Here is a 15,445-nt window from a genome sequence, read left to right on the forward strand (position 1 = left end):
ATAACCATTTGCCTTATGTGACGTCACCAGAAGCACTTCACGGTGGGAGCTTGTTTTCGTAAAGTGTCGACTTTGTCTCGATTTTATAAGCATTTACAACAAATTACCAAAACGATAAGAAAACTTACTATAGCTTCTAGTTCTCAGGTTTGTGAAAAGAGTCAAGCTGGTAGCTTTAAATCTCTATTTTTTTCCCTCTCTGTCCAGGTACCAACATGCTTATGGTGGGCGTGCACGGACCCCTGGCGCCGTGCGAGGAGGTTTACGTCAAACACATGGGCAACAAGCTGTACAACGTCACCTACACCGTCAAGGACAAGGGCAGTTATACCGTCATCGTCAAATGGGGCGACGATAATGTCCCTGGGAGCCCCTACAAAGTGACTGTACCTTAAAGAAAAAGAAAAAAAAAAACTGCCAAATGCAAACCATTTTCACTCCTCCGCTCCTTTCTGATCATCTGCGAAACAACGGTCAAGCTTCTTCGGGTCTTCATGCGTGAAGCACAAGAAAAATCTCTGCTTGCAGCTTTACTGGTGGTTGAATATCAAATGTGCCAAAGTTTTTTTTGTTTGTTTGTTTATTTCATGTACTTCAGAAGTCGAGTAATGCACTCGAAACGTAGCTGTGCATCCGCAGGAATGTAGCCGGTACAGACTTCCTTAGATTGCTTGAGTGAAGCTTGTTTAATAAAATGTTCTCTGTCTCGACAAAATGCTGCCGCTAAGAGACGCTGGAGTTATCGAAGGTATTAAAGTGTGATGTTACGTGGTTTTTGTATGGTTTAAGAATGAAAGATTGATTTGTTGTTGTTGTTATTAACCTTTTTTGGTAAGTCTCTGAAGACCTAATAAAGATTTGTTTACTAACTTTCCTGACAAATGCGCCTGAAGTTATTGTGTGATTAAGTCCGGGATTGGCAGACAACTCCTCATAAAATGTGGGTTTTTATAATTAATTAAACTAACTGTAAGCATATAATCAGAGCTGCTACTGAAATCACACTTATGTGTCAAATTTCAAACTAAATTGAGCTGAAGAGCTGCAGTAAGACGTGTATGCACTCTGTCCAATCAGACAGAGCTTCTGGTATTTTGCAAAGAACAATTGGCAAAAACGTTTAGTCTTTAGATGTGCAAAATTCAGACCCTCTAATGCCTTGAATTTGTAAAGGTGGTGCTTCAAAGTACTGATTTGGTATTGACTGAATACATACACATAAGCCTTTTTTCTTTAAAATAACGTGAACAATTTTGAGAACCGTGCATCATTTCTTTTTCTCGCGTCACAATAGGATTAACAAAACTGAGGCTGTTTCGTAACAGCTCTGTTCAAACTAACACTGAATTACAAAATGGTCTACTTACTAACTTGGCAAAGTCTGTACGCAAATGCGCTGGCATTTATTTAAGGGTATCAGAGTAAAAGGGGGCTAAACAGAAATACACGCCACACTTTTCAGTTTTAGTTTGGTTAAATTGTACAATTTATCATTTTTCTCCCACTAATGTATGTTCATTTTATGAGCACACGTCAAAGTGAACGAGACCAAGAAATGTGAAAAACGTAAAGGTGTGTGTGAAGGGTTTTGCAGAGTGCTGTGTGTGTGTGTGTGTGTGTGTGCGCGCGCGCGCGCGTGTGTGTGTGTGTGTGTGTGTGTGTGTGTGCGCGTGTGTGTGTGTGTGTAGCTACACTCTGCAGGTTGAACTCTGTGCCAGTAGCTGAGCCTCCTGCAGCTCCTCATCCATCTTTAATTCGCCTCCACCACTGGATGTTGCATTATGAACAAGAGCTCACCGAGATTATTTCTCTCTGTCGTCTTGATTTATAATCATGTCCAGATGCAATCACAAGATGGCAGCATACTCAAGCTCACATCTGTATATATGCCTAAACACAAATCTCCATTGTTCCCGTTGAAGACGAACTACGCCGCCGCACACAGGGGAGCCGACGGAGAGCAGAAGCCGGGGGGGCATAGGCCTCCGTTGTGTGTGTAATTAATCCTGTTGGATCGCAAACGAAACAAGTGGTTTCTGTTGCGGCGCCCCTCACAAAGGGGGAAGAGACCCTGCCGAGGCACAAACCAACCAAAAAGAAGAAGGAGGAGGAGGAGGGTGGAGCAGCTCTGCGTGTGTAATCGCTCTATGACCTGCGTGCGTATGCACACATGCATGCATGCATGTGTGTTTCTTTCTGTCCTCTGCGTTGTTTTCAGGCCCGAGTCCCACAGTGAGTCAACCAAGCAGCCCCCGCATGGTGACACACTCCATGGGCACCAGTACCATTCTTCACACAGAGGAGCCTATAATTAGGTGCTAATTTTCTCTGGTTCCTCTCTGACACAACGCTGGGGGCCATGGAGAGGCAGAGACAGGGACAGCGTGCCGGGTGCAATCTGACGAGCAGAGGCGAGGGCTGCAAACTCCAGCCGGACTATCTGGCCGAGGGGCCGGAGCCTCCTGATGCTGCGAGCGCTGATGATGGAGACCCGGTTAGGGTCAGGGCCCCACCCACGTCCCAGTCTGTCCCCACGCCCTCCCCTCCCCCCAGTCCTGTCTTTCCGCTGCAGGACTCAGGCGTCTGTCCACTTCAACATGTTTATCTCGCGCTGCTGCCAATTGAATCGTGGAGGATCCTGCTCCTCCCCTTGCAGGCAGCAGCCATCAAGCAGGCGAGATAAAGCAAAAAAAAAAAAAAAAAAAGGAGGAAGGAGTAGGAGGAGGAGGGTGGAGGTGAGGAAGGGAAACAGTGAGAAAGATGGATTACAAGGATTTAAAGAATCCAGATGGAAGAATAGGATGCACATTCTCACACATCTAAGACGGGCTGAAAAGGGAACCTAAGAATAAATCAATCATTGCCCCAAATCCAGTTAGCACAAAACGGAGAGGGAATCCTGAAGCTGTATGAACCGGGGCTTTTCTCTGAAAATCAGCCCGACTCCTTTGAGGATGTGCAGTTCATCACTTACAGAACAACATGTCACGGTGAGTTTCTCTCTCCTCTTTATTTCAATCATGATAAGATCTAGCCTCCCAAAATACAAACCAAAAAAAAAAAATCAAGTTCCTTCTCACACACCTGCCTCTGGTGACATCACACAGGGCTTCATTCATCAGCTCAAGATAAGGCAAAAAGCATGAAGAAGAAGAAATCGATCTTCTTCAGCCAACAACAAGAATAAAGCAGCACTGAGTTAATTTAGACTTGCGTTCCTGCTTTTATTTCAGTGCACTAATCTAATTGGGTTTCTTTTAAAGAAAGAAGCAGCGGGATGCTACAGGCAGCAAGCTAGCCAGCACCTTGCTCCTCTCATTGGTCTACTAGATAGCCCTTCCATCCTCCTGCATCAGGAATAACATGCGAGTGAACCAAGACTCACATATTCAAGTGGACCAAAGTTTGAATGAGTTTTCCCACTTCAAATAGAAATAGCTCTGGCGCCCCTGGGCCCCTGCTACGCTAGTCCGGCTATCATTTTTAACCGTCACGTAATGTGTGCTGAATCCTCCTCGGGATTCATGTGGGGGAAAAAAAACAACCTGAAATACCTTGTAATGTTTCATCACTACGTCCTCCAGCTGTGAATTTAAAAGAAGATCCAAAGCATGGCTAAGTTAGTGCTAGGCTAATTTTTTTTTTTTTTTTGACAAATAGCTGTAGCTCCAGTGGTTTTTTTTAATGCTTTGGTTTCAGTCAAAAACTTAATTTAAAAAGAAACACAGTCAAAGAGATAGATTGTGGAGAAACGTGTTAAAACAATTGCTCTGTTGTTGTCATGGTTTCCAGTAGAGAAAATCACAGCTGACATGTTGGGCTAGTCAGTGGGCTTCTGTGTCATCATTTTTAATTCACAACACCACAATATCAAATCCATACATATAGACAAACACACTCCACTTCTGGGCAGGTTTTGTACAAATTCTCCACTTTAGTTATCAAAAATCTTGTTTGCTTGTGGAAGGGAGGCGCAAAAACAGAGCAGAGACTCTCGGTTTTGTAAATTATCACAGAGTAAACAAGGTCTTAAAACGAGCCCCCGTGTGCATGCACCTCCAAACTCAGCTCCAAGCATCGTCATCACTCAGGTAAACACCAGAGGTAAGAAGCAAGAAGAAAGGGGGGAAAAAATACGATGTGAAAAATACCACTTGGCAGCCAGAAAGAGAGAAGCGGAGGTAAGCTGAGGCATTATGAGTTCAGACTCCAAGCAGCGCAAAATTACATAACTCTTTAAGATTATGCAATCAGTGATTACGGGTGATGAAGATACATGGAAGCAAATCAGATAAAGTCAAAAGTTCTGCAGACGCTCATCATCAGAGTCACGTTTTGCTTCCATCACCATCGGATCGTCCTGATCAGTAGGTGAGTTTAACTTAACTTTACTGGTTTTTTTTCTTCTCAGTGATGCGGTTTCGTTTAAAACTGAACAAACTCAAAGCAAACCAACTGAGCATTCACTCTGTTTACTGATCAGATGTTTCCTGTGGTGGAGAACTACAAAAATACAAACACATGAAGATGATGTTATGTTCCACGTTAGTAGAAAACAGCATCAATTTAAAAGTCTTATTAGTTTCTGTCTTGGTGCTATTTTAGGCACGATTGCCTGAGAAGTACACTGAATGTACCCAAAAGATTTGAGAAGATGTCTCGAAAGTTGCGGTGGGCTCTACGCATCGTGAAAACGACACGCTGCATTTCCTCTTAGCTTGTTTACTCCTCTACTACGTACATCTGGCTACGGGAGGGCGCGTGGCTCAAATCACGTTCCCACCATTAACAAACCCCTTTCAAACGGTACAAAGGAGGAGTCTAGGTACTGTTGTTTGGATCCCCAAACAGGTTAAGGTTGAACACAAAGCAACTCAAACATAAATAAGAGCTTTCTTGTCTACCATTTTGCAAACTAATGCCAGCCAGCTTTTATGATGCCATAAACACAAATGGTCACAAAGCCAAGTTAGCATGTCTCATTTTAAAGGTTTTGCACACTGTAAAATCCTGGACTGGAGTTTTTTTTTTTTTTTATCTATGTACCCAGATGTTTTATTCATCAGTAAATCACTAGATAGTATCTTCAACATTCAAAGCTTTTATTTTTGTGATTGAGCTGGTGAGTTGTTAAGCATTTTCCGCATTGCGATGTTTTTGTTTCATGCTCTTTGGCCCAAACACACACACACACACACACACACAGTAAGAAATTGGGATCATATTAGGAGTAACATTGTGTTAAGACATGCGTCTTTAAGCTTGTGAAGGCTGTGCTCTCAGGGCAAAAATCTCATTTTGTCGCTCGCCTCTATCATGCTGACTTGCTGCTCTCCATCCACTCCGCTCCAGCCTTCTTCCCGCCCTCTTTTCCCTGGGATTTAATTTTCCTTCCCAGTCCTCAAATTCCAATCAATCTAAGCCTCTGCGGATGCAGTGCTTTGCATTCCGTCTCAGCGCCTCCCGTCACCTCGGGCTCTGTCCCGGGGTCTCCGTTTTACCTCTGACCTTTATCTGTCAGTGCAGCCCATCTCTTCAGTCCCTGCAGACTGTGTTGCAGCACGGCGACGTGTCATGAAGACGGTGGAGGGGAGGAGGTGGTAAAAAATAAATAAAAAAAAAGGGAACACTTCTGTGACTGAGCAAACAGATGAACGCGCAGACTAAATGAATGTTTGCACAAACAAATGGGCGCCCAGCAGGTTAATGAATGGACGTGCAGACAGGGAAGGAGGAGGGATTGCTGTACCAGGATTTCATCTGTTTAATTTCAAGCCCAAAGGCAGGAGGACATAATTGCTTCATGCATAGTTGATACACTGAATAATCAAACAAACACGTTTGATCCTTTATGTTAAAGCATGCTCTCTGGATGCCGGAGGGTGAAGTTGGTTTTGCAGTGCTTTCCAAAAAAATAAAAAAATACTCCTTGAACTCATTCATGTTTCTGTCACTTTAAAAACGCAAACTTTAATGTGTTTTGTCAGAATATCTTGCGATAAAAGAAGTGCGGTTAGCCACAGACGTAGTCCCTTTCAATCATTTGCTTTCAAAAATGACGTGATTGTTAAAAAGAAGAGAGAGAGAGAGAGTCCTGTGAGTGAGTTACTCTCAGCATAAACTCAGCTGTGAGAGCTTCAGAGGACCAAAGAACACAGCAGACGGGTCATGGATGCAGTTGGGCAATTTAAAGCAAGGCAGAGTTTATAAAATCTTTTCCCTGAGATTGATGTCCAATCCATAATAAAAAAAACCCCCAAAAAATCTAAAAGTACGGCACAACTGCAACCGTACCAAGACAGCTGAGTCCACCTTATCCAACAGGACAGGAGAGTATTATTCAGAGACGTCAACAGGGCCAGTGTAACTTTAACTGAGCTGAAGAAATTCACGGCTCTGGCAGAAGAATCTGACGACAGAACAACAATTATTCCTGGCTTTTCAGGCTGGCAAAAGGAAAGTTTTTCATAAATGGCTTTTTACTTCTGTGGCGCTTTATCAGGTCCAGAGTAGCCCAAAGTGCTTCACAATATTCAGGCATTCACACACACACACACACACACACACACACACCCTGATGGTGACAAGCTACTGGACTATAGCCACAGTAGTAGCTTGTGGCTGTGCCCCATGGCTACACAGCCACAGCTGTACCCCGTGGCTACACTCCAGTAGCACAATCCAGTGACACCACTGGACCCTCTGACCAACACCAGCAGGCAGGGAGGGTGAACTGTCTTGCCCTAGGGCACAACGACTGAGGCAGACTGAATGGAGATCAAACCAGAAACCCACCGATGGCGGGATGAACTCCCACCATCGTCGGTCGGTAGGAGTCCTCGATGAAACGAGACCCGTTTATTAAAGTTTTGTACAAGTCCCGAGCAGGGACCACAGAAAGCACGAAAAGACGAGGTCAAAACTGAAAAGTAAAACTTTTACATCACTCTGAAAATGTGATCCTAAACGGTTGACAGAAAAGCTGTTCGCGGCAGAGGCATGGAGATGAGACATGAAAAAAGATTTTTGTTAGAGGCTGTAAAAGACTTGAGGCTGGGACAGATGTCCACCTTCCAGCAGCAGGTTAATGAACCCAAATGGAGGAGAAAAAGGGTTGGAATTGTCTTTGCAAGGCACCGTTAGTGTTTCAGTGTCTGCTTGTTAACGATTCATAACCAGATTCACGCGGGATGAGAAGGCCACGCTCAGTCCTGCGTTTGAAACGGGGACCAATGTTTGTTTTATTCATACAGAATAAGGATGAAATATTCATAATTGCGTTGTTCCACTATTCTTTACTCCCCGTCTCTTACCTCTCTTGCACAAAATCTTGATTAAAGATCAGGTGGACTGTAGCAGCAAATTGGCTTCCCTTGTGCGTGGGGTGCAGCAAACTCCCCCCCCCCCCCCCCAAAAAAAAAAAAAACAATGCAAATGGATGAAAAAGTGTTTGGGGGGGGGGGGGGGGGGGGGGGGTCCCATCAGGCTTTGGCAGATTGTGTTCATGCAGCATGCAGACGCACCATGCGTGAAGCAGATCCGGTGCACCTCGCACACCCGTTTGCTAAACACGCTGCACTATAGAGAGGGACGGATTTCAGTTGATGGAAGAGTCGAACGAGAGATGCATGCCAAAGACCCTCACTGCCTCCCCACCCTCCGACCCCCTGCACGGCATTTTTCACATGAGCAGCAATAAGTGTGCAGACATACACTAGATTAGGCTCTTTCCTCCTCCCCCCCCCCAATCCCCCAAGGAGACACACAAACACACACACATATATAATCTTGACCAAGGCAGACGTATGAAAAGGAACAGCGTGATGTGAAATGGTTTGGCTTCATGAGGGTCTGCGACTATAGCAGCAGCAGCAGCAGCAGCAGCCTGCGGCAGGAGAAGAGAAAGCTGTCCTTCTGTGTGAGAAAAGGTGAGCTTGCTTGCACTTCCTTTGTGGAGCGGGGCAGGGACGTGTCAGGGGCAAAGTCCCCACGTCTCCGCCTCTAATTGGAGCGTGTCCCTCTGCCCTGTCCCCGTCACACCGCGGCGCGGAGGCAGGATGCTGCGCTAATGCATGGCTCCCCCTGTGGAATGTCTCTTCAGGATGTGCCGGCTGACGGCAGCACACGCTGAGGGTCCAGACTACAGATTAGAGGCAAATCAGTAGACTTGTTTGTCCCCGTCTAAAGCAGGGCAGGACGTTCAAGGAGAGATAGAAAGAGACACACACACACACACACACACACGCACACACACACACGCACACGCACACAGAGGGGCCATATTTTGTGATGGAGGGCGACAGATGTGTGTTAGTGTGACTGATGTGTTCCGGGTGAGCAGGTACCGCTGGGTCACAGACACCTGGAGAAGGGAACATTAGGCCGTCCTGAGCGACGCCCGGGCATACATACCGATGCTGTGTTTGTTTTGATCAATGATCGAGCGGCAGAGCCAAAGGCGGCTCACTTTGGCGGTAACACCTTTGGAGAAGATTTAGGGGGGAAGATAACGACGTTGTAATTACCGGCTCTAAATCGGAACTGTAGGTACTCAATGAGCTATAAACAAGGTTGCTTCTACGGCCCTTGGGGTAATTGTTTCAGGAGCCCGCAACAGTTTGGTCCGGCGCTGGTGAAATTGGAAAAGGGTGGTATCCTGTAATTTTTCAGACCACTGAAGCGTGACCTGCGTGGTGGCTAGAAACTCAAGCCGATTTCAAATGGAGGCATAACTCTTTTTCTTTTTTTTTTTTTTTGTTTCCTCCTGCTGTAAGACTCAAAGTCGCATGCTCTCGGTCAGCTTTTAACCCGGCGAGATGATACGGTGTGTGGGGCCCCGTGGCTCATTGGGTAACCAGCTGCACTGCATTTTTTTCTCTTTCTCTCTTTTTTTTTTACATTTCACCGTGTAAGCCAATTCCTATTAGAGAGAATATTAATGCAGTCACAGCCACAGAGCCTCATGCAAACTGTTGTGTTAGATCATGTGCACAGGTGGTTGAATCTGCAGCGCGTTCCAGCGAGCACAAACAGCGTACAGGAATACAAGCCCATTTTGATGCAGCCTCGCACAAAAAAAAAAAAAAAGAAAAAAAGGAAAAAAAAGTGCCGTCTGTTAATATTAGCATAATGGGATTCAGTGCACACTCACAGAAACTCGCTTAATTCATCTCCGCGTCAGGCCGGGGCTAAATAATGCTGCGGCCCCTTGAGCTTTGAAAGGGCGACGTGATTCCAAATATTCCAGTGCCTGGACAGACACGGAGCGCTGCGTGTAATTGCTGAATGTTAATGAAAGCGTGCGTGGGGGGCTTGGCTGTGTCCAACATAAAGGATGGACCAACGTGGAGATGTGAACCAGCAGTTCATTGCTGTGATCTTGCAGGGTCTCTCATCTGCCCACATGAGGATCATGCAACCAAAAAAACAAAAAAACCTCACAGTCAGTGTTGTTTGCTGTGATCTTTCAAACTTTCAGTGTTTCATCCTGTCTTTGCTTTCTTTGTAATTACAGATAGATTTTTGTTTTTTATTATTAGTATTTCTCTTCAACCTTTGTACATCTACAAACTGATTTTTTAAATTCTTTTTTAATCTTTTTCTTTTGAACATAGCCAGACCTTCTTGATAGCAGTTTATGAACCTTATTTGTTTTCTGCCATATTGGCACTGATATTGGCATTATCGCCAAACTGTTCCCGCAAAACTGAGAGTATACAAATCTCCCTGAAGGACATTAAACCACAAAACCTTTATATATCTACCATAAAACCAACCTGGGTAGAAGACCCAAGAAGTTTCTCCTGTTCAGTCCTGCTGAAACTCCAGACCTTTGAACTCAGCACAATTTACGACAAACTGCTAAAACGTTTGCTTTTGCTTCCTCAGTCCTTGCAGAACCAGAAGATCTTTCATCGAAGTTTCAGCTGCACCAACCGAACACTGAGGAAACGACAGCAAATGGGGCTGCTGCATGAAAATACGGTAAACATCACTGCCGTGTCTGTGAGAGACACAAGGTGGGTATGGATTAAAAACACCCACGCCGAAGGGCATGCAGACACAAACGATTTCACGTTGGCCACATCAAAACGCACGCATCGCACACTCTGTCTCCTCTGCACGCTTTTAACCGTGATTAATAACACTCACATTACATCAAATCTCCAAACTAGGCACCTCCGGATAACGTATCACATTATCGTGTGTGTCCAGGTCACATTGGTTCTCAGTAAAAACCCACCGCTGTCCCTGGCAGTTTAATTAAGCACGTTTCCAAATATGCACATAGACAAAAAAGTAGCTTGCAGGTTTCCCCCGTATGCGGCAACGTTTCACCAACTTTTCACGCTCGACGAACGTTTCATATTCGACGCACATGAGAGACATCGTCACTCAGAAGAGCGAAGAAGTTGTCGCGCTAAAGATTGGAGGACAAATCTGGCCGCAGAAGCTCTCGTCTCCGTCTGTCGCTAATCTTTTTAATGAAACTAAAGCTCTATGCCGTATCTGGGATAGTATAATCGCTGCACTAAATAACACACAGTGACATTTATACAGCGTATATGAGATGACGCTGTGCTAATAACAGTCGGTAAAGGGAGAGGAGGGCCTTGCAAGCATGTTAAATACATTTTTCCTACACTTTAATGTGATGATTTTTAACAATTTTCCGTGAAACCGGTTTTATTGCCGTGTTTACAAACATGGTTGATGTTAATGTGTGTTTAATGCTCAGTCTGGGCCCGAATTTAGCTCTAAACACTGACAACGCTGTTTTCTCTAAAACCGAGCAGCAAATCTTGGATTTTTATAGAAGTTTTTTTTCTTCTTTCTTCTTCTTCTTCTTTTTTTTTAATTAATCTTAAAATTGACAGTGGACAAGCGTGGCTCCAATAACTGCAATACTTTGGGCTTCTATTGAATTTCTCTTGTAAAACTTTCTCCCAACAGCCCATCACGTCTGCCTGACCTGCAGTCACCTCTGTCCCACGAGGCGCTGATGTCATCTGACAAGGTGACGTCCTCTGGCCCACCAGAATGTCGGACGCAGAGTACGGCTGAGCGGTCAAGAAGATTAGCTTTTTATCAACTTTTCCTGAGAGTTTCTACCGTCTTTTTCAAAAGCATCAGAATATCCAAGAAAGATGGGGGGAAAAAAGATTACAAGCATGCTTCCTGTTTGTTGACCACAAAGATACTTCATGCTTGTACTTAGTAACAAAAAGTGCATACTTATGTTGTCTTGCGAAAGTGCTAAGGTCCCTTAGGTCTTTCCATTTCCATTTTGGACAAATTCTTCTGCCCCTTCTTCTGCTTGCCTCCCCAAACTATTAAAAGCACGAAAGAAACTTGCAAGATTTGCAGCTGCAATTGCAGCAAAAGCAGTTAACGTGTTTTTCAAGGGCGGCTGAATGCAAACGCACCCCCCATTTTACTCACTTTTAATCTGTAAACATGATTTACTTCCAGACATGAACTAAATTGTGCAGGCCAATCGCAGCACAATCCCAATATATTTACATTGAAGTCGAGGTTTTACGGGGTGTCGGCGCTCATTCAGGGTTCTGGATTCGTTTGTAGGCTTTCTGGTTAGTCCATCTGCATCAGCATCGCTCTGGAAGATGAGAACGGTTAAATGCAACGACCTTCTGGTTTTTAATACTGATGGATCCAGGCTGCTTCGCGCTTTAGGAGCAGATCCTCCTTACGATCACATTTTGGGTCGATTCAGTCAGTGATGAAACTCCTAACGGGCTAAACTGTGACACTACAGACCGATTCAGAGACTCCGTTATTTGTGCACGTGTGCAAAAACATTCTATTTCTGTTTCTATTTCAAAGCTGGACAAACTGCTGATAACAAAAATAAAATGTTTGCAACTGTGCAGCAGACCTTATATGTTCATAAACTGCACTGATTTATACAGTATGGTTCTATTATAGAGAGCTTTACACTACTTTTCTCACACGGTCTCAATATTCAGTTAGGAAGTAAGTGTTAAAAACCCCCTTTGGATCTCGTAGCAGCAGCGCCAAGAGACCATAAGTGGTGTACGGGCTCCGTTGTCCTAATTGGCTCCAGCGGCTGCCCCTGTCATGGTGTAAAAGTTATGCCTAGTGAGACCCGACTCTTTGCTCATTTCCCTTTTTTTCTATTTAACTTTGGTTTACTCTTTTTAGAAAGAAATTATTTTTTTTCCCTCAAACCTCTATTTTAAAACGTAGCCCTGAGAGCTCCATCTAAACAAACCGGCTTTGGAAAAAAAATAAAATTATAAATTACAACTTTACATTAAGAGGATGGCAGTTTCTCTTGAAAAGAAGTGAGAGAAATTGTCTCCAAGAGGCAGATAAAGGTGACCTATTAGAGACTTTTTCAGGTCTGTGCTTAAAACCCTTTGAGAATCCAACTCTATTTTTCTTTTGCACATCTCACAGATGGCTGACGAGATGGGGATCTTAGTAATTTGGATTCCACTTAAGTTCTGTGTCATGTTCCAGAATTGATTGCTGCAGTCGAGTAAAAAAGGAAGCTGGACTGTTTGTGTAAGAGACCAGCTGTAGGTGAGAGCGACACCTTAAATCAGTCCATACAAACAGAGAGCAGCATGTTACAGGACGCATAGAAGGAAGATTTTTACAGCTTGATTTTTGTTTTCTCCAAAAACTGTCCTTCAACCTTTAGTTTAGCTTTTTTTTTTTTTTTCTGTTGCGTATTATACATTTCCGTGACATTCAGAAAACACCTTTCAAAATCCATCCTCCTTTATCCGCTCGCTGGCTATCTTTTTGCATCACCGGGAGCTCATAAATGTTTGCCCGGGCTAAAAAAAACAACAAAAAAACAAAATAAAAACAGAAAAACATCAAGAGTAAATCTGATAGTTTTTGTTTTGTTTTGTTTTGTTTTTTTCGCCCCATATTCTTTCAAAACTATTACAGAAACAAATGAAAAAGTTTCTATCTGCCCCACAGCTCCAATCTATTCTCCAGATAAACCCGTTCACATCCACCTCTCTTAATCAGGAGGAAAGCAACTTCCCTTCATTTCTTCAGCATGGTGGTTGGGATTTGTTCTCTTCTGGCCTGCAGCAGCAGCAGCAGTCAGACACACATCAGACTGCAGCAGCAGCAGCAGTCAGACACACATCAGACTGCAGCAGCAGCAGCAGCACGCTTTTGTGTCCTGACACATTTCTGTCACAGACACAATTAATGCCTAAAGCGATACTTTGTGGAGCCGGACTGCACAGGGCGCTCGCTCTTCCCCCACATGGACACAATGCAAGTACAGGTTTGCCTGTTGTCCTTCCCTGGACCACTTTCATGAGCTACAGCAACCGTGCACAGAAAAGCCTAAATGTTGCGTTACTTCAAAGCATTGTGGGGCTATTTTGTGGTAAACCAACACAAACTAGTGCATAATTCTGCAGTGGATGGAAATTATGGCTGAAAACATCAGATTAAAATCTGAAGTGTGTGGGGTGCATTTGTATTCAGTCCCCATTTTTCTTTGATGGCTTTATAGACAATCCAGTCTGAATAATTGCCTTTTGGAAGTTTCCTAATTAGTAACCGAGATCAACACGCATTCCTGTCGCAATAACAAATTTCGCTGGACAATAATTTGTCGCAGAAGTTACTGCGATAAATGACAATATTGTCGTTTATCGCAGTTTACATGATGCAGTTTACAAGTGCATCAAGTTGCACTTTCAAGCAATATAACGTGAATAGCATGATAATGAAAGCATTCGCATGGTTAAATTGAGACCAAACTTTAAAACTCCATGTGTGGCACTTTACTCTAAACCCACCATTTTGGAGGCTCAGCATGGTGGTGGCAGCATTATTCTCTGTGGATGCTTTAGGAATGGAGAAGACTGTTAATGGGTAAAGGCTCTTCTTCTGGCAGAGCTGCCATCTTAATACAGCCAGAGCAGACATTCAATCTAGTGTTTTAGATCAAAGAATATTCATGTCTTAGAATGGTCTAGTCAAAGTTGAAACCTAAATGTTTTTGGGATTTTTTTTCTTGTTTGGAAAGTTTTGAAAACTGGTGTTCACTCTCTGTCTAATCTGAGCTTAAGTTGTTTGGTAAATATTTCCGTCTGTAGATGTTGACTGTGTCACTTTTCAGATTTGTATTTCTGCAAAATGTAAAAAAAACAACAACCCTATTTTGCATTGATCTGTGATGATTTTAAAGTGATATAATGGCGTAGAAATACATTTGAAAAGTCCAGTGATTTATCCGGGTGGGATCCGACATCCCTCCTGAGCTGCTATCAGAGATGAGATCCAGACCTTTTCCGGCCCAGGCATTCAGCCTCTAAAGTACAACACTTTAAGATTTGAGCTACCGATTCGGTCTCCGTTCCGCTCCGACACTTTTCGGCTGCCAAAGAGAAGGGCATTCACTTTATTTGTTTTCTTAATTTTTAATTTTTTTTTTTTTGAAAGGTTCTGCTGAGCAGTGTTGTTTTGCAACAACAATTTTACAGATTCACAAAAAGTAATTTTGTTTTTAAAGACCCCAGTCACACGAGCCAGACGACTTTATTACACACTTCAGGTTTGCAGCGTGATGATTCATCAGTTACAGACATTTAAATAACTTTTTATTTTTTTTATTTTAACACCACATGGGAGGGGTTAGCGAGAGCTTACAATTATGCTATTATTCCCAGTGTGTCCTGTTAGGCTAAACATTTCAAATCCATCATAGAAGGCATAATTAATCCGGTTCACTTGAATGGGATAATAAACCCTGTGTAATACGCTTTACATGGAGGTGATTGGCAGCTTGTCTTCTAGCCTCCAGGTGAGCATTAGAAGGAGGCAGAGAGTGCGATGGGGATCACATGGGCACTAATGCGTGTGCCCTTGTGAGCACGTGCTGCCTGTGCGTTCGTGGCGGCGCAATTTGGTTTCGTCTGTTGTGATCCAGTCCCAGCTGTGTCTCATTAACGGCTGTCATTTTAATCCTCTTAGTCAAATCCCATAATTTTGTCCATCAACAAAAACACAAGCAACAGGGCGACGACAGAGTACCCAGCTTCAGTCGTTCAGGAAGGGGGGGGGGAGGCAAGTCAGGGTGGCGTCAACGGCAGCACGGCTGCATCCAGACAGATGTTATGTAAAACGACCCCGCCGCTCTTTGAACTGTTTTGATGAGAAGCTACAGTTAATCTGACTTGGACTGTGCAGATTTCGAGGAAAAGCGTGGATTTTTGTCGGTCGTAGCTTTGCTCATCTGTGCATCCTCCTGGGACGATGATGAGCAGTTTGGTTAAATTACACATCCTGCCTGCATCATTCTCTCCCCCATCCCTCTCACCCCCATTGCCCAGGGCGGCATTAAAAAAAAAAAAAAAAAGGGCAGCGTGTGAGCGCCATACAAAAAATTATAACCTATTTATTGCTTGGCTGCGTCCTGAAG

General features: G+C 43.9%; 1 protein-coding gene and 1 long non-coding RNA gene across 5 annotated transcripts in view; both read left to right on the top strand.

Moving 5' to 3' along the window:
* Positions 1-882, top strand: part of LOC103466366 (filamin-C-like) — a 28,869-nt gene extending 27,987 nt beyond the window's left edge. For all 4 annotated transcript variants that reach the window (XM_081607922.1, XM_081607920.1, XM_081607921.1 and 1 more), the window contains one exon: positions 208-882. In XM_081607922.1, coding sequence (XP_081464048.1) covers positions 208-395 — 188 coding nt within the window. In that variant the 3' untranslated portion in view covers positions 396-882. The remainder of the gene's footprint in view (positions 1-207) is intronic.
* Positions 883-7,468: 6,586 nt separating this feature from the next.
* LOC108166363 (uncharacterized) lies at positions 7,469-12,253 on the top strand. The gene is made up of 2 exons (XR_001776682.2): positions 7,469-7,928; positions 9,889-12,253. It is a non-coding gene; the product is annotated as an uncharacterized LOC108166363 (long non-coding RNA).
* Positions 12,254-15,445: the final 3,192 nt, after the last annotated feature.

This window comes from Poecilia reticulata, chromosome 6 (genome assembly GCF_904066995.2).
Source record: "Poecilia reticulata chromosome 6, P_reticulata-male-v2, whole genome shotgun sequence".
In the NCBI taxonomy this organism is placed as follows: domain Eukaryota; kingdom Metazoa; phylum Chordata; class Actinopteri; order Cyprinodontiformes; family Poeciliidae; genus Poecilia; species Poecilia reticulata.